A 25,471-nucleotide genomic window follows, 5' to 3' on the forward strand; every position below is an offset into this window, starting at 1 on the left:
GATTATCCTGTTCGTAATTTTTAAGTTTAATAGTTCTGTTTTAATTATGGTAGATTTTTTATTTCAATAAAAAAATCATTAAATCCTGACCCAGTCTGATACCAAACTAAACTTAAACTGTCACCTCCCCTGTCACTGCAGAAATGTCAATAGTCAAAACAAGAAAAGTTACTAAAAATATTTTTTTGGTTATATTATTATAACCTTTTGTATATCGTAATTGCAAACAGAAGCAGTAACAAACTTTATTATGTTGATTAACTTAGGATTGCGACAATACGCAAAGTATTCGAATATTCTTAAAATTCCCCGTAGATTGTGTAGCGTAACTACAACTCCAAATGAAAATACAGACAATTCCTCAGATCCTAAAACGGGAGGTTTTGCGAAGGCCTACGAAAAACAATCACAAATTTTGAAACAAGAGGACAGTCAAGATTTAACTTTTCCCGCATTACTCCGAAATTCAAAACTAATCGATGTAAGTACTAAATTATCTTTCGCATACATCCAGCCTATTCATTCCTCTTATCTTCATATATTTCATCTTTACAGTTAGGAGATCCCGTTGGAAAAATAGTTGTTGGTAAAATATTTCACGTAGTAAATGATGATTTGTATATAGACTTTGGATGGAAATTTCACTGTGTGTGCACAAGACCTACAACACGAGGAGAAGAATATGTCAGGGGTGCAAGAGTTAGGATACAAATCAGCGATCTTGAACTCTCGTCCAGATTTTTGGGATCCAGCACTGATCTCACTCTACTAGAAGCTGATTGTAAATTATTAGGTTTACTCTCATCTCCAGTTCGGGTAGCAGTTGCACAAAATTGATAATTTAATGTAGAATTTCTATTAGATAAGAAATAAATCATAAATTAGTAACAGCATTGTTTTATTTTATAATCCTTTAGGAGATATCTAATACTAGCTGAAATGCAAGTAAAATAATTTTTTTTAATTTATTTTGATCTAAAGGCATTAAGTGTATCACTGATCCTTTTTAAGATGACATTCCACTATTTGATATGGAATGTCCATTAGTGTGGTGTGTGTGTAATTTCGCTGTGAGGTGAGTGTGTCTCATGTTGTGCAGTGTGCTTAAAGTAATCTTAATTCTAGTCCTAATTTTGATTTTATGAAACTATGAATTTACAAGTAAAGTAAGTAGGTAAAAAGTTTTTATTTATAGAAGGGGTATAACAAATTAAACAAACATTTAACAATTTAATTGACATATATATTTGGAGGCAGGAATAACCACAAAGCTACTACAATATTCAGCTTTTACTATTTAAGATACTTATTGTCTTCATCTGAGATGCATTTATGACTCAAATTCCTGTAACTTTCTCTACTTAGTAGTTTTAAAGTAGAACAAGTTGTTTTAAATATTCAAAACAAATATATTGACAGCTGCTGAGTATAAGAAGGCTCACTGTGATGTTCATAGTCAACAGCTGTCTATATGTTTGGTTTGAACACACTTATATGTAATTGAATAATAGAAGCAACCAACCTTTACATAATCACACGCTACAAAAGTAGGAATGGTAAATATGATAAGCGGAAACATGATCCAGAACATCAGATCTTAGAAAGACTTATAAACTCCTGTAATAGAATGGAACATCAATTTTAAAATATACTTTTATATTAAATGCCTGTGATCTATCTACTTATATACTAGACACATATGAACAAACAATAAATAAAATGTAAAGTAGAAGTATGTCATTCGAAAGTTTATCACAGCCAAAAACAATTGTAAAAGTTCATAAAATTAAAATAGAGCACAAAAATATAAATAGAATCAATTACAAAAAAGTATATCGTAGTATTGTTTCGATTTCCTATTTTTACTATAGTCAAATATCTACTTTTTTTCTCAAAAATTCGACTAGAAGAATCTTTAGTTGTATTGTTATTAATGATACGACACCACAATTTTACATGTGAAATAAAAAAGGAAGAGGAAGAAAGGAAGGGTGATAACAATTTATGGATCAAATTAAAAGAGAAAGTATATGTCGTGCCGTATCATAAAGTCAAGAGAACAATGGAAATCGCTACATTAACAAGGACAACTTGCTCCTTAAAAGGTATTGATGATCGATATTAAATATGAATCGGGTAAGCGGCCTTTACGCCACCAATATACTACACATCAAATACGTTTTAAACATTAACATGGAACAATACACATTATTTTGGCTTTTTATGAGATTTACTGCACTTTATCCCCGTTTCGCGTAACTATTTCTTGTATGCTCGGATCTTTGACAGCGTCGTTTGCTTCCGGATTCACCTCGAGGATGGCGTCGACGGCCGATTCGGATTTATCTTCTGTTCCGTTGGGATGTGTGCGTTCCCATTCCTTCAAGTATTGGACTACGGCTGTGTGTCCGAATGTCTCGGCCTCGTTCAATGGACGACTGCCCCAACGGTCTCGAGGGTCGTGAGGCACCGAGCATTGAGCGAGGAGGAAGTCAACGCAAGATAAATGTCCTTCGGCTGCAGCCAGATGTAATGCTGTACGCCCGTCGTAGTCAGAAAGCGTCATGTCCATACCGGAGAGATGATGCCTAAAAAGAAATCAATTAGAACTGGAATGTTTTAACAGATAAATCTAACTGTATTGAAATTAAGGAATTACAGAAAAGCGCGTCACTATTTAAAAGTATTGTGTAAATAAGATTTCGGAGAAGCCAAGTGAATGCAAAGAAATCTTTAAGCACGTTTGCTTTTTTTAAATATGAATGATATATGATGTTTCACAGTAGCTATACAAAACTTTCGTATATAGTTACTTGTGATGGACTGTTATTCAGTCTTGAGATTTAGGAGTCACTGGCACGGGAAGTAGAGACGGATCTGAAGTTTTGCTGACAAACATTATACAATACGTTCATCATTATCTGTTTTATAATCAAAACAATCAGTTGTTATATTTGCAATTGAATACCTTCTTAGAGCACTGAGATCACCACTGGCGGCGGAGAATAAGAGATTCACGATGCTGAGGCCAGTAGATTCAAATTTGTAACGACGCGGGTCCTTTTTGTGACTGGCATAACGAATGTTATCGTATTTGTGGAAGTTGAAACGCATGATTAGATCCTGTACAAGATTAATTCGGATTTAAAATCGGTCTCAGATAATATATTTGAAAGAATATCAATCCTGCGAAGTAAACTTACCTCGCAGAACTGGAGCCCCCTGCAACTGTTTCCAAGGGGATCCAGAGGCGGAGACCAAGTGCAGATGCCCATAACATTCGGAACAACAATGAGCATAGCTCCCGACACTCCTGACTTTGCTGGCAGTCCCACTTTGAAAGCGAATTGTCCCGAGTAGTCATACATGCCGCAGCTGTGCATTAAGGATAACACATTGCGGACGGAATCCGGCCTCAGAACTTTCTCGTCAGTAATGGGACATATTCCACCATTAGCTAAAGTAGCCGCCATGATTGACATTATATCACAATTCGCCTCCATTGAACAACACTGGAAAAAGGAAACGGTAAGGTTAGCATTTGTTTTTTCTTATTTAGTTAAAACTATCTCTTGTTTGGTTAAATTTTAATTTTCTTTTCAAAATGTGAATACCTGGAAGTAGAAGTCCATGCATTCACGAAGATTAGTTTTATCGGGATAGCATTTGTGTTCACGCATGTAAAATCCTAACGCGTAGTTTCTATCCGCGGCTTCGCGCTCAGACAAAAATACAGCATTATTGAAGCCCAAAACTTCATGGCCAGCGAGACGACTGAAGAATGACATAACATAGTCGAATTTTTCCGCCAATGTCATTTCCGGTTTGTCGAGCGTTTTCAATAATGAGCATACTAAAATAGCACCCGCATTTATCATAGGATTGTGCGGTTTCACTGTAAAAGAAAGAGCAAAATAGTATAACAAACGATTATAATTTAGGTGTCACGAGTTTGCGTGTTGTTATTGACTAAACAAACTTAGTGTGCGGTTTATTTTTAGTTTGATAGACGCGCAAGTGTTTTCTAGGTGGTGTATCATTTGTTATGCGCTTCCTACATATACTCACTGTTGTAATCTAAGACAAGTTCATTGAAGTTTCGGCCGCTGGGCTCGGTGCCAACGTATTTGTGGACTACGTCAGGTCCCAGTGTTTCAAGAGCCATAGCGTATGTGAGAGGCTTGCTGCATGACTGCAACGTGAATGGTACGTTGACGTCACCTAAAAACATGAAATTAAAAAGATGCTCATGGAAATTATAGAATTTTACAAAGTGGAGATAAGAATTATGTTTACCAATTGAAAACCTTTGCCCATCTATCGTGCATACACTCACTCCCCAGTTTTCATTTGACGCTCTCGCGAGCTGAGGTATGTAGCTAGCGACCTTGCCGTCTGTGTTACTTTTAGCTGCCCAATAGATTTCTTCTACGTCTTTTATAAAGTCCTGAAAGTCTGGTATGACGAATTGACTGCGAAATGCTCTCGTTATCAGAACAATGTTTGGTGCTATAACCTCTTTGAATGTCTTTCTATCCAATTTCAATGTTTCGGGCGAGCCGCTCTCAAAATTAGATTCCTTATGCACTTTGTACAAGTTGTGCATTACTTCCTTAACACGTGGGTCATTCTTTCTAATCCCCGTTGTTCTTAAAGCCTGTAAATTGATTCAAGGTGTTGTTAAACAAAATTAACACCAGCGTAGTATTTTCATAGTAGTGTGATAGATTGTGATGATAAAAAAATAGATTAATTATAATGTAACAGACACTTACAGCCAAAAACTTTCCAACTGGAAGAAGGCCAGTTTCGTCATTTTTGAACATGTCAAATAACACGTCGTCGGCATTTTTGTGGGAGCCCTCGCGTACCCTGCGGAATAACGATCGAAAATTATAATATAGGGTGGGTGTTTACGCTAATACGGATCACGATATCATGCAATTATAACACTACAGTACAGTCTGTAGAAACAAGCGATTAGCAACAATCTGTTAAACAACTAAAAATGAATCGTGATAATATTGTTGGATGAATTTTCTATGCAAATATGCTAGGACACATCTATCATCACGACGTAGTCATGTAATTATCACTTGTGACGCGGTAGGCGGGTGTGTCGTTGACGTATCGCTTCACAGATGTTCCAAATCACCTGACGCGCTTATTTTCAGCCATCTCCAGATATACTATCATATTCAGTCACGAATAACTGCCAGTTGCCATGGATTATGGCGCAAATAAAAAGTGCAATACAAAACCACACCAAACAATATATTTTACTAGGAAACATTAACTAAAACACTTCTAAATTAACACATAGGGATGCAGGTCGTCCTGTACTCACAATATCGGATCGAGGTTGTGCACGAAAGAGTAGGCTCTGCAGCATGAAACGTGAATAAACATTTATTAGCCTTAGTCGAAGACATTCATATTTTTTATTTTACAATCCGAAAAATTCTTCACGTATTGCACATAAAGATAAGACTTGTTTAAATTGTCCCTAAAACTCTTATTATAAATGTTAACGAAAGCTTAAACGAACGTTTAAATGTCAAGGGTCAATTAATGCACCACAGCGCCACCAACTTCCATAACTGTGACGGCCAAAGTTTAACATAGATCAATAGAAGTTGATGCGTATCATTGGAAACAATTTATTTCCAATATTGACTACTCGACCTATGACGTCATTGGAGCAACCTTACTCTTCCTTAAACAATGTATTTGTTTATACATAGTCAATTAAAAAACTCACCTCATATCTATCGACTGAAGGGCGTAGAAATTCGGTGTTGAATTTCGCCATTTCTGAAACAAATTTCGAATAGAGATTAAAGTAACGAAACATTAGAAAAAAGCACATGAAAAGACGACAAACGAACAGATTCCCATAGGCATAGTTCAGTAAGCACGTACGAGTAAATGACATAACACAAGACACTCACAGGTCGCTCTATGACATATACCGGTCTCACTTGACTATAGCGGCGTGTTCGGACGCATTCCGGGAGAGCTAGCGAGGGTCGGGCGGCGAGCAGGCGGCGGAGCTGGCGGCTGTTCATCGCGGCGTTCGACGACAGAAGACAAGGCCGAGGGGCGCTCTATCGCGCTGAACCAACGCGCACGCGCTAACTGGCTCCCCTGCCCCTCACTCACGACTTTATCTAATACTGATGTTTACCTTGCATACACGTCGACTGTTTTCCCAAAATGTGATGTATGCTCGTATCTTGATAACGGCTTAATTTTATTACGTTCGCTTTACTTCACAATTTTATCAATTGTGAAATGATATTTTTTATCTACTCACTCTGACACCTAGATTTATTTTTTACTTACTAAACGACTTCAATGAAATTCGTGAAAAAGGACGTAAACATGTGAAGTAGTAGTAAGCTCTAAAGACTGCGAGAATTATTCTGATGACCTGTTTGTCTGATTGAAGTGTTGGTTGGTAGAGACCACAGAAGTAACTTCGAAACGAATCAAAATATCGTTAACTCTATATAAAGCCCGCTTTAACATCTTCGCACGATTGAAGTGGAAGCAATTTCGCGTTTCGTCTGATAAGTGTGGTGCCGGAGGCCTAGTTTTAGTCCCTTTTCCTTTCCACTTTTTTCTTCAGAGGAAAGGATAGCAGGGAAAAGTGGATTTGACGGTGGAGGAGACGCATAGGAAGGCGAAAGGTCCTCTTTATCTGCGTCTCCTCCTCCGTCAATTAGGGTAGGCAACGCATCTGCAATTGCGGATGTTTATGGGCAGCGGTCGCTTTCCATTTCGGTGGATTCAGGTGGCCGCTTGCTCGTTTGCCACCTCATATTTAAAAAAAAATTGGAATAGCAAAGCTTCATGTTCAATTTCAGTGAGCAATCAGCCAGTCAATCATTTATTGCAAGGGTCAGAGATATAAATAGCTTCTTTCTGTCTTCATTTATAGTCATTGTCTTATTTTATTAATTGTATACGTACTATTTGAATAGAAATGATATAAATTGCTCTAAAGATAGCAATCTATATTAGCGACAATGTTGTCTTTTAATGTATTCTATGAACGTTGATGATTTACTTCTATCTTTTCCAAGGATCAGTTGAAAGAAAATATCCTTTGAAAGAATGAAATAAAAGGATATATACGAACGGACGCGTCTCTGAAGACATTTCTGAAAATGTTAGAAATCAAATTGTATTTTTAAACACTTTGTACAGTGTATTAAGCAATTAATTTGTATTTGCAAAGACGTAGGGTTATTATTATAGCAACAATGTAACGATACATGTCAGTATTTATAATATAAAAGAAGCATGTATAAACAAAATCGTTCATGCTTCTATGACTCAGTAAGCTCGTGTTACGTAGACCAAAGGCAAACTTGGCATCAACAAATTTACATGGTAGGTGTGGTTTTACGTCATACGTCTATGTTTGTACCTTTTTATATTCTCTCTTCTTCTACTTTTTTATTCTCTCATTTGAGAGATTATTTACAATCAATCAATTTGAATAACTATTTTTCCGGTTTCCGAATTATGAACTAGATTCAAAGTCAAGTTTACATCATTGTAAAGTTTAACATATTTCCTTCCTCATCATTTTCCTTCCCTTTCAACTAAGAACAATTGTTTGTTCGTATTTGTTCGGTACTATAAACTGCTGTCGAAGCGAAATACCATCTCCATCTCAGTAGTTATAACATCTATGTTATTGACTAAACTTTTAAGCTTTCTCATAAAACTTCTCCCATGATAATTGACTACAAAACTTAATTTTGACTAATTGAAACTTTTCAATGACGAAAACAATTAACGGTATTTTTTTAATCGACCATTACCTTGTCATAAAATAATAACTATATGGACTCAGTGTGGAAAAAAAATTATACATTTTTATAACACTTGAAAAAGTTCTGTCTATACAAAGTTTAACAAATCATTAAATTAGTATTAGTAGTAGTAGTATTTCTATCGGCTATGAGATGACTCCATCCGAAGGAACATTTAGAACTAAATCCAACTAGTCTCGCCCGCGACTCCGTCCACAGAGAATAAAAAAAACAAATATGAGTAGCCTATGTGTTCTTCCAGACTATCATCTACATCTATACCAAATTTCGTCGAAATCCGTTCATCTGTTTAGGCAACAAACTCAACAAACATCCATCTAAACTTTCGCATTTATAATATTAGTATTAAAGAAACGTGTACTTATGTTAAATTACCTCAAAATCATTGTCACATTCCATAATGAAGCTTTCGTAGCTGTCTTTTGTCAAATATCTCATAACAGTCAAGGGCAGGCGTGGCGTCGAGGGCTGTGAGGGAACTTGGGAAACTTTTCGCAACAACGGGCGCGCGAATCGTTCGACGCTTCCGCGCACGCTCAACTGAGCCATTCTTTTCAGTCTATCGTTTATAAATAAACGACTTCTGGGACTGCCAACGTCGGTGTATGCGTACTTATATTTGGTGTGTCCACCGTCTATTTCTTTATTAATTTAGGTCAACGCTGTTAAAAAGATCTTTGAATGAGCGCTTTCTTGTCACGAGACTTTTATGCGATGTTTTTACGAAGTTTGTTTAAAAACTGAATCAAAATAGTTTTCTGTTAATAGAGAGTTAACTGTGTGTAATTAGGGAATGTTCAGTTTCACTTGTAAACTTTGATTATAATTGTAGATGTTTCAAATACGTTGCAAAGCTAATTATATTGGGCTTAAAATATCCAATAATTATAAAAACAATAATCATTGACCTTAGACGACAGTGCACGACGACTTTGATATGGTATACTACCACTATAATTATTTTAATCTTTGTTCTTCTAATCGTGGGTTCCCATTGCCGAAACTTGCACATAAGAACATCGTTATTAAAAAAAATAAAAAAACATATCGATGAATTGAGTACCTCCTTCTTTTGGGAAGTCGGTCAAAAAAAATGTTGACTGTAGTTGCAGCATAATTATAAACATACAAAGTTAGCACTGCAATCACAAATTTTTCCATTTTGTTATGTCTGGTTTAGATTTGTCGAATTATATACTGATAACGTTATCAGTCTGCGAATATATCGCAGGTGTGTTATCATTGTAAACATGCAGCGCCATCTAGTGAGGACATTGTAGTACTTACATGACGTCAATTAACTTCTTATACATATTGGAAAACGGTATAATTTAAATTTTATAAAAAAAACTTTGTTATCCTTTTGAAAACAGCAACAGACTCAGCTTGATCAAACTATTATATAAGTAATCTGGATTTGCTTGTAATTCTTTACAAGAACTTGTACATTCTGTAAAAGGCTGTATTTGTAAATAATGTAATCATTTGTAGATAAACATGACATCACGTTGTCAGCTTGTCAATTACTTGAGTATATTTTGCTTTTGCTTTTTGTAAATAGTTCGTCTTTATATTTCACCCACGTGTACTAGTATAATGTTCGGATACTTATTGATTTCATGATAAGAAGCTTGCTTTAAACGTCCAATATTGTCTCACAATGAACTGACTGTAGGGAGGATCAATTTTATGATATTGCTATGAAGAACCCAAAGAACAAAAAAAATATCAGAACATTTAATTATTTTTCTCTTAGTAGACTAAATAAAACATAAAAAGCTTACACAGTTAAAGATTATAATTAATATAAAATAATTTGATTATTCCTTTATTCCCTTTTTACAAATTTCGCATACACCGGCTTCGAGTTTCTTAATATTAAATCAGATTGGAACTGCAGATCTGCGCAGCCAGTGACGGGGAGCAATTTGAAATTAAGCAAGATGGCGGACACTGCAGTTTTCATCTGCATCATTGCAAACTTTTGTCCTAGAAATATTATTATCATGCATAAGTACAATTACATAAAAAAACAATTTTGTGTGTTTGACTTCTACGCGGTTATAAACCACTACTCGAATTTCAAAATACTTAAAGAATGGCTGTTAATGCCAAAATAAACGTACAATTACTTTTAAATTGTAATAAATAATTTGCTTGCGCTCTACTTGGACATTGTCTCGATATTTTATTTTTTTATGAGGAACAGTGGCATTAGTGTAAATAGTATAAAATCCACCTATACACATACCTATACAATTTCTGGGTCCAGCACTGAACGGTATATAGGCGTAGTTGTGACGCGTAGCAACATTCTCCGGCAGAAACCTGTCCGGATCGAACTTCAAAGGGTTCGGGTACAAACTCTCCAGTCGATGCAAATCATAAATGTGAATGTGGCATAATGTTCCAGCTGGTACTGTGTAATTACCTACAAAGACTAATAATAAGTCACAATTGTCTTTGATGTCTAATTAGTGAATTCAGTTACGATTAATAATATGCCTTTAGACTTAGCTGAATACCTAAATAGTAAAGCTATTCATATCTGCTTATCAGGAAATACAATGCAAGCATAGAGTATTAACAAATTGCTTACTGAGTTGGACACTATCATTTAGTTTACGGCTGATAAAAGGCACTGGCGGGTACAGTCTGATCGCTTCTTTGATGCATCTCTCCAAGTACCGCATCGCATTAAGATCCTCAATTGTAGGTGCTCGTTTTGTCTCACCGTATATATCTTTTAATTCCGCTACTATTTTATTCTATAACAATACGTACTCAATATAATAAAGAAAGAATAGATCACAAATTTAATTAAAAAAGATAAATGTACGATATAAGCAAAGAAAGCAAAAAATACCCCAAATTTCGTCAAGAGATTTTTAGATAAACTATTTAACTACTTCTAACTAGTTTTGACTCCAAAAATGAAACAAAAAAATGGGACCTACCTGCAAGCACTACCTTTCGGATAAAAAGAGAATTATCAAAATCGGTCCACTAGCGGCGGTGTTATGCCGTAACAAAAATAAAAAATAATAAAAAATTCTGTATACAGACGAATTGAGTACCTCCTTCATTGGGAAGTCGATCAAAAAGAGAGGTAAAGAGGAATGTCAGGAAGAATGTTTATGGATGCAATTAAAGAGAAAGTAGTTCAGGTGTTCCTTGTCGTATCAGGAAATCAAGTGAATGCACAGCTCAGACAACAATGGAAATTATACTGACAAGGATAACGAAGAATTATGATGAAGATAATTATAAAATACGTACCTGAATGTCAGGGTAGTTAGCGATTAACATTAAACAATATGTTAAAGCTGCTGCCGTTGTGTCATGACCCTGTAAAGAAAATTTAAATGATTTTTAACATTATCTGAAGCTCTAAAGTAAGAATTAGCAGTGTGTTACCTCAAACATGAAAGTGTCGACTTCTTCTTCAATACCAGCACTATCTATTAAACCATCTTTTTCTGCTAATATCAACAAATCCAACATCGCAGTCCTTCTTTTCTTACTATAAATATTTAGATAATCATTATTATTACCATTTATAGTATTTGATAAACATATTCCGTTGTCTTTTACGTATTTTTTTCTCTCTTTTATAACATTACGAGTGAAATTATGTACAATGGAGAGATATTTGTTTTGTTTCTTTGCAAGAGCGGACAGATTAAAAAAGAAATCTGCGTATAGATAAATTTTGATAAATCTTTGGACTAATAAAAATCCTAGCTTGTGAATTGCTTCTTTGTATGACTTCCCCGTTGTGTCGTCACTGAGTTTAGTGCCCATTGCGGATTCTGTAATAATTTATTGCTATTAAACCATTATCAGATACTGATATATAATGTTGCACTATTCAGTATACAATTAGTGTATATTAAGCTAATGTGCTCAATAATTATGTCATTGTTCTAGCATTAAGTAAAAAAAGGAAAAAAACACCATATGTAATGTATTTAATAACTAAGACAAAATGACAAACATGCAAGCAATTATTAGCACAAAATATTGAATAATAATGTTTTGTGCATCGTATTTTATTTAATTTAACACCGAATATTTGAATGTTTTGATGAATTAAGGAAACGCAAACAAGTAATTATTTAAATTATCTTAAATAACCTTTTTATAACCTCTAGGTGGTAAACATGATAGTGTTGATACTATGAATAGTATACATACAATGTACCAAATGTATATTAATTATCTTATATACATATAATAAAGATGGAGTGTCTGTATGTAATATTGAAAAAAATAATTCCATATTTCGCGAAGGTGATTTATTTGCTGATAATGAAAATCGCATTTAAAAAATTTATCTGTCCGTCTGTCTCTCCGCAATCCGCGTTTGTTCCGTATAATCTCCGAAACGGCTTAGCCAATTTTGATAGCACTTTGTCTGGCCATCCAGACAAACTACTAACTAACTAACTAACTAACTAACTACCATTAGTTAGTAGAAGATGCACACCGGAATGACAACTATTTTTTTAAATTCCGCGCTAACGAAGTTTGCGGACAACAGCTCTGTACATAATAATATCCGACTAATAACAACAAATTATAAATTCACACCGAAAATATACTCTATCGTTTGTTTTTGATAACAATTTTTAAAAATAACTACGAATTAAAAAAATATCTTATCTGTTAAAGTTTTTTTGTTACTTTTTTTGTTTTATCCACTGAGATATTTTTTCAAATATATCAACATTTACACGTAACGTCTAACTTTTTCTACTCTTACTTGCAATTGCTATCGACAAGAAGCATCTTTATATCAGATTAGAAATGAATGGAAGTTTTCTTTCGCTTGTGGTACAGACATCAGATTACACTTTTTGTTACGTGATATGTTAAACTTGACAACTGCAAACGATACATTAACTATGAGACTTCATTGTCTTTATATTGTCTCTAAAAATCATGTACGAAAGTGTAATAAATATGTGCTTGCTTGCTATATACAGACTGAATTTGTAATGAAGAAAGAGTCATTCGTATTAGATTTCTTTCGTTAGGTTTGGGTTAAAATCGATCGGGTTTTTGGTTTTAAATTAACAAAATATTATGTATTATTTAGACAGAACACTTTTAGACAGAACGAGTACACATACCACAAATGCTCTGAAGTGTGCATTCAGATATAAGAGGTACCAAGTCGACTTCATCGTTCAGAACTTTATTCACTGTGTCGACTAGCCGGCTGGCGCTATCCTCCAGACTCACGAGGTATTGACGTAAAATGTTAAAATGGAAAGCCGGTGTAAGAATCTTCCTGCGATGTAACCATTTAGATCCTGAAACATATGATGAATCTTTATCTCAAGTAAAAAATATTGTCCTAATGAGTTAGTCTTCTTTTCCTATGTCCCTAAAGTGGGGCAGAAGGCGTCCACAGTACGCCGCCAGCTAGCTCTGTCCTGGGCTCTGCGTTTGGTCTCGGACCATGACATCCCGATTGCCTTTAAGTCGGCCACCACGGAACACCGCCAGGTTTGTACTAATAAGTTAATACTAATTATTAATTACAGATTTTCTGTTATTGCAATATTACCCTTCTCACAAAAACCAGTACAAAGAATCTTCAAATCCATCTATGAAGCAATCAAAAGAATAGTTTCTTTTACCACAGGATATTATTGCAATAAATATCAATTGTTAGGTTTGGAAAAGGCTTCCTAAAAGGGTTTATTTTATTTTTTTATCGTCTACGCAAAACATATTTATTAGCATATTTATATACCCTTGTCACCCTAACTTAGGGTAGGCTCCGAGGCCCTCGGTGGGGACGTGTAGTGAGCTGGTGATGATGATGATGATACCCTTGTGTCATCAGACCATTTCACTTTTACTTTTATAATAATTGCATAATACGTTTATTTTCAATAAATAATATGTTTTACATACCACCACTTAGTAACAGTCCATCGTTAAGCCAAGGTTTTAAAAACTTGTATATTATGCTTTTCTCGTGATATTTCATGCTGGTCAGAATGATCTGTGGGTAGTAACAAAATGTTTAAAAGAGTAATTATATCACAAATACAATGATAACTTAACCGCTTACTTCAACGTCATCTGGATTGTATATAAAAACAGCACCAAGTGGGAAACACCAGAATCTGTATATGCCATTGTGTTTCTTTGCCAATTCTCTTCCGAAACGAAAAAGTTCCACTGCAACATAAATACAATTAAATAGTACTATAAAAAAAACTCGGCGCGTTACAAATCTACATAAAATAATATTTTTTTTATTTTAAATGAAAATGTCTATTGAATTTCTGATACAATTAACTACTATAAACGAGACAGGAGCCTTTTAACTAATTACACTAATGTTCGATCAAATTACAGCATAAATGTATTTTTGACATAAAGAGATAATACAGATAGACAATACAGAAAGAGTTATCTCTTTCTGTATTTTTTACATCAGAATAGAGCGTACACGTGTTTAAGCGTATTTATCTCTGAACTTCATTCTTATTCATACATTACAAATTGAAATTTTAAACCGTCATAAACGATAAAAATACTAGTTTAAATTAATAGGAAGTTATTATGATAATGAAGGTATGACAGATTTAATAACCAGGAAAGATTTTAATATCTCCGAGTACAAAGAAATATTTTAAGCGAAAGGACGAAAGGGCGAAAGGCACTTCAATTTTAATCAAAAGGGCACTCGTATAATTTCGTTTATTCATCCACCAACTTCGATTTATCGATTACTTTCGAATAATAAGTCAGTAAATCGATTTGTTCTTTTTAACCGTCGACCCTGGTTAACCTTACGACTTAACATTGGTTTTATAGGTAATATAATGACATTGGCGATCTGCATTTGACCTGAACATCTTTTCGTCAACTCACGTATGTCCATACCAAGAGCTTCTGAAATTACTCTAAATGGTGACTTTCTCTACAAATGTAATAAAATTGGAGTGTCTGTTTGTAATAACAAATGAAAAATTCCAGATTTCGGGAAGATGACGTATTTGCGTTGTTGATAACGAAAATCTTTTTTGTCTGTCTGTCCGCAAGCCGCGTTTGTTCCGGGTAATCTCCGAAACGACTGGACCGATTTCGACCGAACTTACACTGAAGGGTAGCTGACATTGACGGGCACATTATAGGCTACTTTAAATATTGCGTGGATGAAGTCGCGGGCAACAGCTAGTATTTAATATATGTACTTTCTGACTTCATAGAAATAAGTAAGACACACCTATTGAGGTTAAGATTAAGACGGATTTTCATTTAGACGGCTTGATTCTGCATTTTTGACCGACTTCCCAAAAGAAGGAGGTACTCAATTCGTGTGTATGTTTTTTTATTTTTTTTTACAATACATGCTTGTTAGTTATCAGTATTTAAATATTACCAATTTGTTTACAATTTTACTTATAAGTTGCGAGGGTCCTGATAACATAATTTAATAAGATAGCCAGTATGTTTGTAAATTATCAGTACTCCATTAATCTAATTATGATTATGTTAATACAGTTGATTTTTTATAAAAAAAAAATCATGAAACTTAACTAAATGTTTACTAAATGGCGATGTTCATCGCCTTAACAAATTTTGATATGTTTCTTTAGCGCTCTGGTTTTAATAGGTAATTTTACTTCCAACTTAAACTTTATACATATGTTAAAATGTACGTATGTATTTCTTATTACGTAACTGCAGAACTGCTTAACAGATATCACTGAAATTAGGCATAGATGTAGAACATAACATGCAAGAACACATAGGATACTGTTTTTAATTAAAAATGCACGGACGGAGTTGCGTGCGACAGCTAGTAAACAATAAAGAGTACATTATGAACTTGCAAAAATGTTAGAAGTGTTACATGATATAAAACAATTTAACTATAAAAGTTTAAAATTTAACTATAAAAGTAAAAGAAAATTATTGGTTATATTAATCACTGTAACAAATATTCACTAGACACCATCTGAAAAAATATTTAGATAATGCCAATTTATATATTACATTAATTCATCAATTTAAAATAACTTATTAAAAATTATTTTAATAAGTTATTTTTAGTTTATTAATAAATTTATAAAAATAATTTTAAATTCCAGATTGAATATAAAAGTTTCATTTTAATTACCAGTGGGTACGCGTAAACCTTGTGGGTTTTTGTAGTGCCTTAAATAGTTTAAATGTATTTTTAAAATTTGCTTTTATGCATTGCATTAAAAAAAAAGTCCTAGGAAATAACCTTAACAAGTGAATTCCAAAAGAATTTACTGAAAGAATTATGCAATCATTGAAAAGAAAATTTGCATATGCATTGAAACGCAATATGTTTACTATCGCAAACAAACACACTGTTAATTAGTAAATTAATGTGTGAAATTAAAGATGCCAACCAAAATGTTTTCTAAAAAAAAGTAATTTAAAATAGTTAATAAAAATAATTACCTGGAGATTTAATTCCTGCTAAAGCATCTCCAACAATAAAATGATCCTTTAATCCAGGTATTTTCCTGAGCAATCTTGCATTTCTATTATAATTCAACAAAATATGAAGAATTAATAAAATCGCAGCAAAATATAAAAGGAAAAATAACATTTTTTTTCTGAAACAATGCTACCGTCGTCGAGGAACAAACATAACTGGCGTAGAATTTAATGAGAACAGAGCCACTTGATAAAGTCTTTATCGTTTGTATGCACTTGCCCTCTACTATACAATTATTATTAACTATAGTAACCGTGCGTTCCCACCGTGGTTACACTTGTGTAAAAACTGTTTGTCATCCCTCTCTTGTTCCTTAAATAAAAAGAGACTACCACACTGCTTAATACAAACATGACGGTAATGGAACTTTACGAAAATATAGATAATATTATAATAGACTGTATTGACAAACAAGCCAAACTGTGATATATTGTGTACTATCACAGAGATTTCGTAACAGAACATTTACACTGTAAATAAAAAAAAATATCTTGTAGCAATTTAGCCGTATGTAAAAACCATGCGATTTAAATTAGGGATCTTAGACATTTATCTATTTCACTCGCTATTCACAGATCTTTCTTACTAATCACTAGTAGATGATTGGGCCCACTAATTTATTTAGATGAAAGGCTAAAAAGCACGCCTAGTCGTAACATGTCGGACCCGATGGACGATAACCTTGATTATAATACAATATGGTTTGAAATTAGTTGTAACATTGACATTACGACATATAACGTCAGGATAAATACCTAATATAAAAAGCCTAGCGAAATAAAGGCGTCATCACATTACAATTTCAAATTTAACCAAAAATCATACTCAAGTATGTAAAAGATCTTTAAACTGGTCTGTCATAAACTAGTTATATTACGATACGGAACTCCTGCTTAGGGTTTTTCTTAGAAGTTAGTTAAAGTCTTGGTAAATTTCTAATAAGTACAAACTTTTAATCATGTTAAAATTCGTACCCAAAGTATCCTTCACAGATTCTTCAAAAGTATATCTGCAATGATAGGGACACCGTTATATTTTATACTAATCAATAACAACATAATATAGCAATATAATATAGCTTATTTATAACATAGCTTTCGCTCGCGACACCGTCCGCGTGGAATTAAAAAAAAAAACAAAAGTGAGTATATGCGTGTGTGTGTGTGGTCTTTCAGAGTATCCTCTACATCTATGCCGAATTTCATCGAGATCCGTTCAGCCGTTTAGGCTACAAACTCTAAAAAACCATCCATCCATCCATCTTTCGCATTTATAATATTAGTAACATTATTTAGATATGTACATTTATGCTTCAATTAGGAATCTAAGGGCCTGTGTTATGATAATCAAATATGTAAAATATATGACAAAAATATCGGATTTTGTCACCTTATCTGAGAGTTACGTCATTTTTAAGATATCTGAGCCTCTATCAGCCAGTGGTGGGACAGGCCCTAAGTATAGTATTATGTAATATCATTGCTTTTATATATTTATTTCTACACTGTAATTTGGATTCATGTCATTTTTTAATCTTTTGTAATTATTTTTTAAAATCAAACTTATTAACAACGTAAAGCGAATTTGTTATTAGGTTTAGGTTATAAAAATAATTTGTAATTAAAGCTTTTGCCACACGTAGTGCAAGATAAACTTTGAAGGACATTTAAAAAAAAACACGTGGATAAAGTCGTTGCTATTAAATTACTTTTATACTTGTCCTAGATTGACTTTTAGATGAATAAATAAAACATAGTCTAGGAAACCATAAATAAAAAAGTGTTTTTTTACTAACAACTCATAGATAAAGAAAATTATACTCAAGAAACTCGCTAATAGATGAACTTCGTATCGATGACGTAATGTTTTAAATCAATACAGTTCTTATTAAATTAACTTCGATCAATATTTTTTTGTTAGACTAGTTGGTGCTCGCGAATTTAGCCGCGTGAAATTAAACAATAATTAACAACATGACCTATGCTACAGGTAACGTAGCTTTTAAATAGTGAAAGAGTTTTAGAAAGTATTTGTTCAGTTATTTCAATACATACAAAAATCGATAAATACAATTTTTACATCTATAGTGTTAGTATAGATAGCAAAGGTACGTATTTTTTGACGCTAATTTATCTTAATATTTGGAAAAACATATCTTAATAAATGTATCGATAACTGAAAACTGTTAATATAATTTTCTTAAATCGAATAACTCTCAGATTCTTAATGATCTTTAGTATAAACTCAGTATAGAAATTTGCACTGGCTGCAAAGTAACCATGAAACGACTCAGCGCGTAGTTAAATTAATAAGTTATACAAATCAAGCGTCATTATTAATTGTACAACCGAAGTTCACACGAACTCAACGAAGTATACTTTGGTCTTCCTGAAATAAAAAAAATATAACCCGAATTGAACTTTTAAATGTCACAAAAATTGGATAAACAAACGTTATTTAGTGTACCAAAATTATCCTATATAGGCAGTTATCCTAAACTACTAAAAAATACCTTGATACAATAAAAAGTGTATATGCATGTCGTTTTTAAATTTAAAGTGCTTTAGAAAAACATAAACGAAGTTGAAGATAAATAAAATTTGTATTTTATACAATCTAAATAGTTACAGAATAAATAAAGGCTACTGGAATTGTATTCTGTGATGACTTGCCAACATAAAAAAACAGCCGAACATATAAAAAATGTGAAGATGAGAATGCTCTCATTCTGTAAAATAGAAATATGATGTTTTTGTGCATGTATCTGTACTAAAAATATTTTTTGTAAAGTATAATCGCTAAAGGTCAACGTCATTTAAACGTATAAAAGCAGGTGCTAAAATTATGAATAATAATTATTGCCAGTTTTCATTATTAATAATGTAAACTAGAATTTATATCTACTCATCTCACGCATAATCATACTTCATACTAATATTATAAATGCTTACATGGATGGACGGATGGATGTTGGTTAGAGTTTGTAGCCTAAATGACTGAAGGGATCTCAATGAAATTTGGCATCGATGTAGAGGATAGTCTAGATGAAAACATAGACTACTTGCTTTTGTTTTTTTTTTGTACCGCGCGGACGGAGTTGCGGGCGAAAGCTAGTTACCTATATATCTGAAACTGGTGAGAATTTTATGTGTCTTAATTGAAGACTTAATTGGCTATTCATTTTTCATTTAAAATCTTCAGAGTCCGTAAGATTAACAACATACTCCGTAATACAGAGTACAGCCAAGCATCGATACTCTGACATATCGTTTGCTCATTTCTTAAAGATCGAATGAAAGAGATAATGATATATTCTTGTACAAACATTTGGGCAGTGGAAACTGTTAAGATTGTTTAATTTTGAGAATTTTGTTACGTTTCCACGCAGGATGTAATTGTTTTTTTTTTGCTGTCTAATATGTGCAAATCGTGAGAATTAGTAAACGCACACATTTTGACAATAAGCAATATTTTTATGATAACACTAGCTGTTCCTGGGCGGCTTCTTCCGCTTCAACTTTATTTTATTGTTTACACATGTCAAATTATCAATTCCAAATGTCAAAATGACATGACATGATGACAAAGATTGACAATCTTACTTCCATGATGTTGGCAGCTTGTAGCTTATAGTCCCTTTCCCACGTTAAGGTTTTTATATTTTTCTTTTTATAATAATTAAAAAATATGCTGTGATTGTTGACATCTTACGCTGCAAAGTACTGTGTGTTTACGCTTTATTACATTAGTATAACATATTGAATTATTCTATTACCAGCAAATTTAGAACCAACGTTGAAATATCAGGATGTAAAAATTTAACTACAAATACGCAAAGATAAATTTAAAATGGCCGTAACCAACATCAAGTTTATTTGAAGAAACACATTTGCATACAATGGGAACTGACCGAATGTAAAAAAAATAATAGTTAGTTACATGCAATTTTTTCTAAATAATGTAAACTTTACGAAAACAGTCATGAATGCTATTGTGGAATGTAAATATGTAAATAGTCTATACATATGTTTTATTACATTTGTTGTCCTAATATTTTAACATTCAGTATAAAAGAAATTATTTGCGTCTATGGAGTAATGAAAATGAAAATGATAAGAATCTCGAATTTTCTAACTCATTAATTTATTTCCTAGGTAATTTAATTTGTAGTAAAGTAATTTGAAGAGCACGTTATCTGTTGATAGATCCGCAAAACCACATATCTGTAAAACAGCTCAATATTGTTAATTGTATTTAAATTTATCGCCAATAGATGTCGTTAAATAAAATGTGGCGACTTAATTTTTTCGGGATTTATTTGATACGATACTGCTATAAATATTTCAATAATAATGACAAATTATTCCTTTATATGACTAGCGTATGAACGATAAATATATGCATTTATTTAAATCTTAATATTTTATTTTATATCACTTTTTAACAATAGATGGAGCTTATTATAATTTTGTGAAATGTTAAATTACATGTCAAATAAGGACACGAGATGGCGAACTAAACATATATAAAAGTACCAGTAAAAATTGAGTTCACTGTACCTTGTATATACATTATTTAAATTTGTTTTTTTAGCAACCATTTTACCTTTAGAAGAAATGTTCTTAGTTTCTGATAGTGGAAATAGACAACCATAAAAATTCCACATTATAACATTAAATAAAGCGTTTGTGTGATTTAAAAAAATAATTTATGATCGTGGGAATTTCAAAACAATCATACATTAAAATATTGTTTACGCCCCTTATTACAATTTGCGAAAAAACATTACAGCTATAGGATGTTCCGCGGGGACACCATCTGATGGCAGATACCACAATTATTAGTTGACAAGTTTTGATCTAAATGAGAGTTTCACACTACACGTCTTTAGACCTTTAGGGGATATCGTAATATCCTTTATTACGAGTACTTCTCGCTTATGTACTAACAGAAAACTCAATGTACAAATTCAAATTTCTAGATCTCGTAGTTTGGGGTATGCGTCAGACTGTTAACTCTATTCGGATCTGCCTGCTATAAACCACCTACAGGTGGTAATTTAAATAGGTTATAAACACTATTTTTTTTGCAATAATTATATGTATATACAAACAATACATATAATTATTGCAAAAAAATAAAATAGTGTTTTAACATAAAATAAAATAGTTTCTTAACATGAATCGAACAAAACCTTTCGTGTAAAACGTAAAAAAAAACCTTGTCTTAATAAGCATTTTACAATGCTATAAAAGCAGGTTTAAAACACACGATCTCCTTAGTTCATTCAGTATTAAAACACATGACGCCGTAAGGTTTATTGCAAGTCTAATATTTTCAATAAAATCAATAATGTTGTGGTTGTTATTGTGTTTTACGGCAGGGTTACTGGCATTGATCATTTATTATAAAGTGGACAAAAATGAGGACTTTGACAAAATACCGGGACCAAAAGGATTGTTTTTATTACACAATACTTTGGATTTCTTAGAGGGACCTGGTGAGAAAATTTGAGTTATTAGAGAATGTTCTTGTTTTGTCAAATGTTATAATAAAACATGTTGTATGAACAAAAAGACCTTGATTTGCATTTCTATCTATACATATTATAAAAAACAGTGATTTTTATTTTGTAACTAGGTTTCGCCCGCGACTACGTCCGCGTGGAATTCTAAAAAGAGAAGTAAATAGCCTATCTGTTCTTCCAGATTATCTTCTACGTTTATGTTAAATTTCATCGAGATCCGTTCAGCCGTTTTGGCTACAAACTCTAACAAACATCCATCCATCTAAACTTTCGTATTTATGATATTAGTAAGATGTATCTATCGATTGCAAGTTCTTTAGGAGTATGTAAGGTGTAAGAATAATACAGAATTAAGTTCTCCGTTTACATACCATCTTTATTTTATCTACTTAAGACTAATTGAATTGTGTTAAGCAACTTTGTAGTCAATTTTCCTATGCTTCTAACTTATTGAATTAAAATAAACACTGTTTTCAGTATTCGCGTTTTATTATTTCCGTCAGTTAACACAAAAATATAAACAGTTATTTAAATTACAAATCGGGAATAAGAAAATTGTTGCTATATACAATCCAGAAGATGCTGAGGTAAGTTAACCTTTCTGACTTGATTTGATAACTTTCCACCATTTTTTTTAATTTGGGCGAACGGATGAAATGAAAGACACAGTTAAGTTAATGTAAACATCATAAAAGGAATTTTTGATGTGAAATGAAAATTATTTTTATCAAGAACTAGCTGTTCCCGTGCGGCTTCATCCGCATGAAATTATGAAAATATTATTTTATTGTTTACATTTGTCTAATTATCAATAGCAAATGTCAAAACGACATGACATGACAAACCTTGGCAATCTTGCTTCCTTAATGTTAGCAGCAACTTATAGTCTCTTTCGCGCATTAGGGTTTTTATTCAAAATATTTACCCCCTAAGTTTAATGGCGTGAAAATATATAGCCTAAAGCGTGACGTAAGTGTAGGGCTTTTTGTTAAAAAATAAAATACATTAAAAATATGGTGTAATTGCAGACATCTTAGGCAACAAAGAAGTGCGTGTTTACGCTTTATTATGTTTAGTACAGACGTAATAAAGTCGAATTTCGACAAATCGGTGAACCTAATAGTTGGGTCGGGTGTGTAGTTAAGTTTTTTACATGTAAGTACTAAAGTAAAATATATTGATAGTATGTTGTTTGCAGACAATTTTAAGTGACATGAAATATATCACTAAAGGATACCCATACAAATTTATAAAACCATGGATGGTAGAAGGATTAGCATTAAGCACAGGTAATCTGTTTATAACTTTTTAATTAAAATTATTGATGATCACTATTATACCAACCAACATTGGGTCAGCGTGGTTGTCTATGGCCTAGTCACCCTAACTTTGGGTAGGCTGCGAGCCCCTCAGTGGGGACGTTTAGTGAGCTAGTTATGATGAACCACTAACATAAAACTTAATATTTATGAATTTTAGGAGCAAAATGGGCATTCAGAAGAAAGCTGTTGACGCCCGCTTTCTATTTCAATATTCTGAAAATATACAAAATAATATTAGAAGAAAACAGCCGAAAATTAGTTGAAAATCTGAAATGTGAAGTTGGCCAACCGAAAACCGACGTGGAACATTATTTGCAGAATTTCACACTGAATTCTATTTGCGGTAAGACAAAGTATAGGTTTTAAATTCAAATTTTTATTTAAGACATGCTATTGTCAAGGAAAACGTCTATTTGCTGAATAACCTTGACCATTCACAAACTACAGATTAAGCTGAAAGATTAATTACATTATTAGTATCGCAGATATTAAAAAAAAAAACGAAATAGGCAAAAAATCTTAAAATCTGCCAAGTGAATGATGAGATGCCTAATGGAACTTGACGTTCCTCTGTTTTTTTTTCACATTTGATTAGAATGGAATACATTCAAAATAATGCGATTATTTTACAGAAACTGCAATGGGTATAAAACTAGACGAAGAATCCAAAGATTTTGCGAAGGAATACAAACAGGGAGTGTTCGATCTATCTAATCTAGCCATTGTCAGGACATTGAAACTTTGGATGCATTCAGATTTCATCTTTTCCCTAACAGAATTAGGTCGTAAACAAAAGAGGACGTTACAAATGATGAATAAATTTCGTGATCGTGTTATTGATACGAGAAGAGAAACTTTTAAGGAAGATGATCTTATAATAGAAGACGAAGACGTTAGTTTCAAAGGTAAAAAAAGATTAGCAATGTTGGATTTGCTACTTCAAGCTGAAAAACAAGGGACAATCGATGCGGATGGCATCAAGGAAGAAGTTGATACATTTATGTTCGGGGTGAGTTGTTTTTTTTTTTACTAGGTTAATAGAAAACTATCAAATGTTTAAATACTTAATTCAATTTCAGGGCCACGATACATCTGCGACCGCTCTGCAATACGCTTTGATGGTTTTTGCCAACAATTTAGACGCGCAGGTGTGTAGAGTGTAGTTAAAGGTTTAAATAATTGTAAAGATATGCTTCTTAATGCTAATGATCATCAAATAAATTATGTGTTTTTTAGGAGCGTGTCATTCAAGAGTACAATGAATTTTTTTCACCTACGGACCAATCGATTCCTTTAACCGATCTTGGGAAGTTGAAATATCTGGATTGTTGCGTCAAAGAATGTCTCAGATTATATCCGTCAGTGCCTGTTATTTTGAGGAATATTGAACATTCCGTAAAATTAAGTAAGTCACATACTGAAATATGTTTTATGCAAACCACAAGGATATGATCAAATGTATATACTATAATGTTACAGAGGACAATGTGATGCCAGCTGGTACGCAATGCATCATCTTGATATACGACTTGCACAGACGTGAAGATCAGTTCCCAAATCCGAATGAATTCCAACCAGAAAGGTTCATGACTAACAATCCAACTTGGCATCCGTACGCCTATGTACCATTTAGTGCCGGGCCACGTAATTGTATTGGTAAATGTTTTATTTTTTAATCGCTCATTTTAAAATTATCATCATGGATGCAAACCTTAGAGTGAATAGTAACTTAAAGATAAGTAAATTTTATAATTTATTTTTTTAAAATCTTATTGAAATGTTAGAATGATTTACAATTGTTGTGATCTCTCAACTTCTTACAGACAGTTCACCCAAGTAATACTAGAATATAGTTAGTTCTGATTACATTTATTTATTCCTCCTCCTCGTTTACAGGTCAAAAATTTGCATTGATTGAAATGAAGCTGGCTATATTAGCTATATTGAGACAGTACCGGCTGTTGCCAGTGACTAAGCCTGAAGATATTGCATACACCTCGGATCTGATGCTCCGCTCCACGGAGCCCGTATATGTTAAGATAGAGGAACGAACATAAATCAACTAACGTATATGACGATTGTTTTCGTCAGTTTACGAACTAGTTTGTAGTAAAATCTATATGGAAATTGTTTACTAGATGTGCTCACACTTGATGTGGTCTGGCTGACAATAAATTATTTTTTTATTTATGTTTTACAAGTTTTTTTTCTATTTACCTTTAGCGGAGTCTAGTTGATTAGTTTATAGTTACACCAAAATTTATAGAATAGC

The 25,471-nt window shown here is 32.9% G+C and overlaps 3 protein-coding genes across 8 annotated transcripts; 1 reads left to right on the plus strand and 2 right to left on the minus strand.

Moving 5' to 3' along the window:
* Nucleotides 1–1,230: 1,230 nt before the first annotated feature.
* LOC106100816 (glutaminase liver isoform, mitochondrial) lies at nucleotides 1,231–8,437 on the minus strand. 6 transcript variants are annotated; one of them, XM_013279861.1, is made up of 10 exons: nucleotides 8,223–8,437; nucleotides 5,762–5,814; nucleotides 5,348–5,383; nucleotides 4,776–4,872; nucleotides 4,297–4,657; nucleotides 4,069–4,221; nucleotides 3,615–3,895; nucleotides 3,204–3,512; nucleotides 2,969–3,123; nucleotides 1,231–2,588 (listed from the first exon to the last, which is right to left on the minus strand). In XM_013279861.1, exons 1-10 carry the CDS (start codon nucleotides 8,394–8,396, stop codon nucleotides 2,231–2,233), a joined length of 1,977 nt encoding a protein of 658 aa, XP_013135315.1. In that variant the 5' UTR covers nucleotides 8,397–8,437; the 3' UTR covers nucleotides 1,231–2,230. The 6 variants fall into 6 exon arrangements, with proteins under 6 accessions (XP_013135315.1, XP_013135318.1, XP_013135317.1 ...); XM_013279864.1 differs by lacking the exon at nucleotides 8,223–8,437 and adding an exon at nucleotides 5,982–6,249; XM_013279863.1 differs by lacking the exon at nucleotides 8,223–8,437 and adding an exon at nucleotides 5,952–6,249.
* Nucleotides 8,438–9,621: 1,184 nt separating this feature from the next.
* LOC106100559 (cytochrome P450 4C1-like) lies at nucleotides 9,622–16,748 on the minus strand. The gene is made up of 9 exons (XM_013279439.1): nucleotides 16,311–16,748; nucleotides 13,936–14,045; nucleotides 13,776–13,866; nucleotides 12,983–13,165; nucleotides 11,265–11,659; nucleotides 11,127–11,195; nucleotides 10,447–10,615; nucleotides 10,099–10,278; nucleotides 9,622–9,836 (listed from the first exon to the last, which is right to left on the minus strand). The coding sequence occupies exons 1-9, from the start codon at nucleotides 16,459–16,461 to the stop codon at nucleotides 9,676–9,678; spliced, it is 1,509 nt and encodes a 502-aa protein (XP_013134893.1). The 5' UTR covers nucleotides 16,462–16,748; the 3' UTR covers nucleotides 9,622–9,675.
* A 4,882-nt stretch (nucleotides 16,749–21,630) lies between these two features.
* Nucleotides 21,631–25,384, plus strand: LOC106100560 (cytochrome P450 4C1-like). The gene is made up of 9 exons (XM_013279440.1): nucleotides 21,631–21,850; nucleotides 22,355–22,464; nucleotides 23,076–23,166; nucleotides 23,357–23,542; nucleotides 23,832–24,208; nucleotides 24,279–24,347; nucleotides 24,436–24,604; nucleotides 24,679–24,855; nucleotides 25,096–25,384. The coding sequence occupies exons 1-9, from the start codon at nucleotides 21,703–21,705 to the stop codon at nucleotides 25,254–25,256; spliced, it is 1,488 nt and encodes a 495-aa protein (XP_013134894.1). The 5' UTR covers nucleotides 21,631–21,702; the 3' UTR covers nucleotides 25,257–25,384.
* Nucleotides 25,385–25,471: the final 87 nt, after the last annotated feature.

This window comes from Papilio polytes, unplaced genomic scaffold, assembly GCF_000836215.1.
Source record: "Papilio polytes unplaced genomic scaffold, Ppol_1.0 DF824047.1, whole genome shotgun sequence".
NCBI classification, from domain to species: domain Eukaryota; kingdom Metazoa; phylum Arthropoda; class Insecta; order Lepidoptera; family Papilionidae; genus Papilio; species Papilio polytes.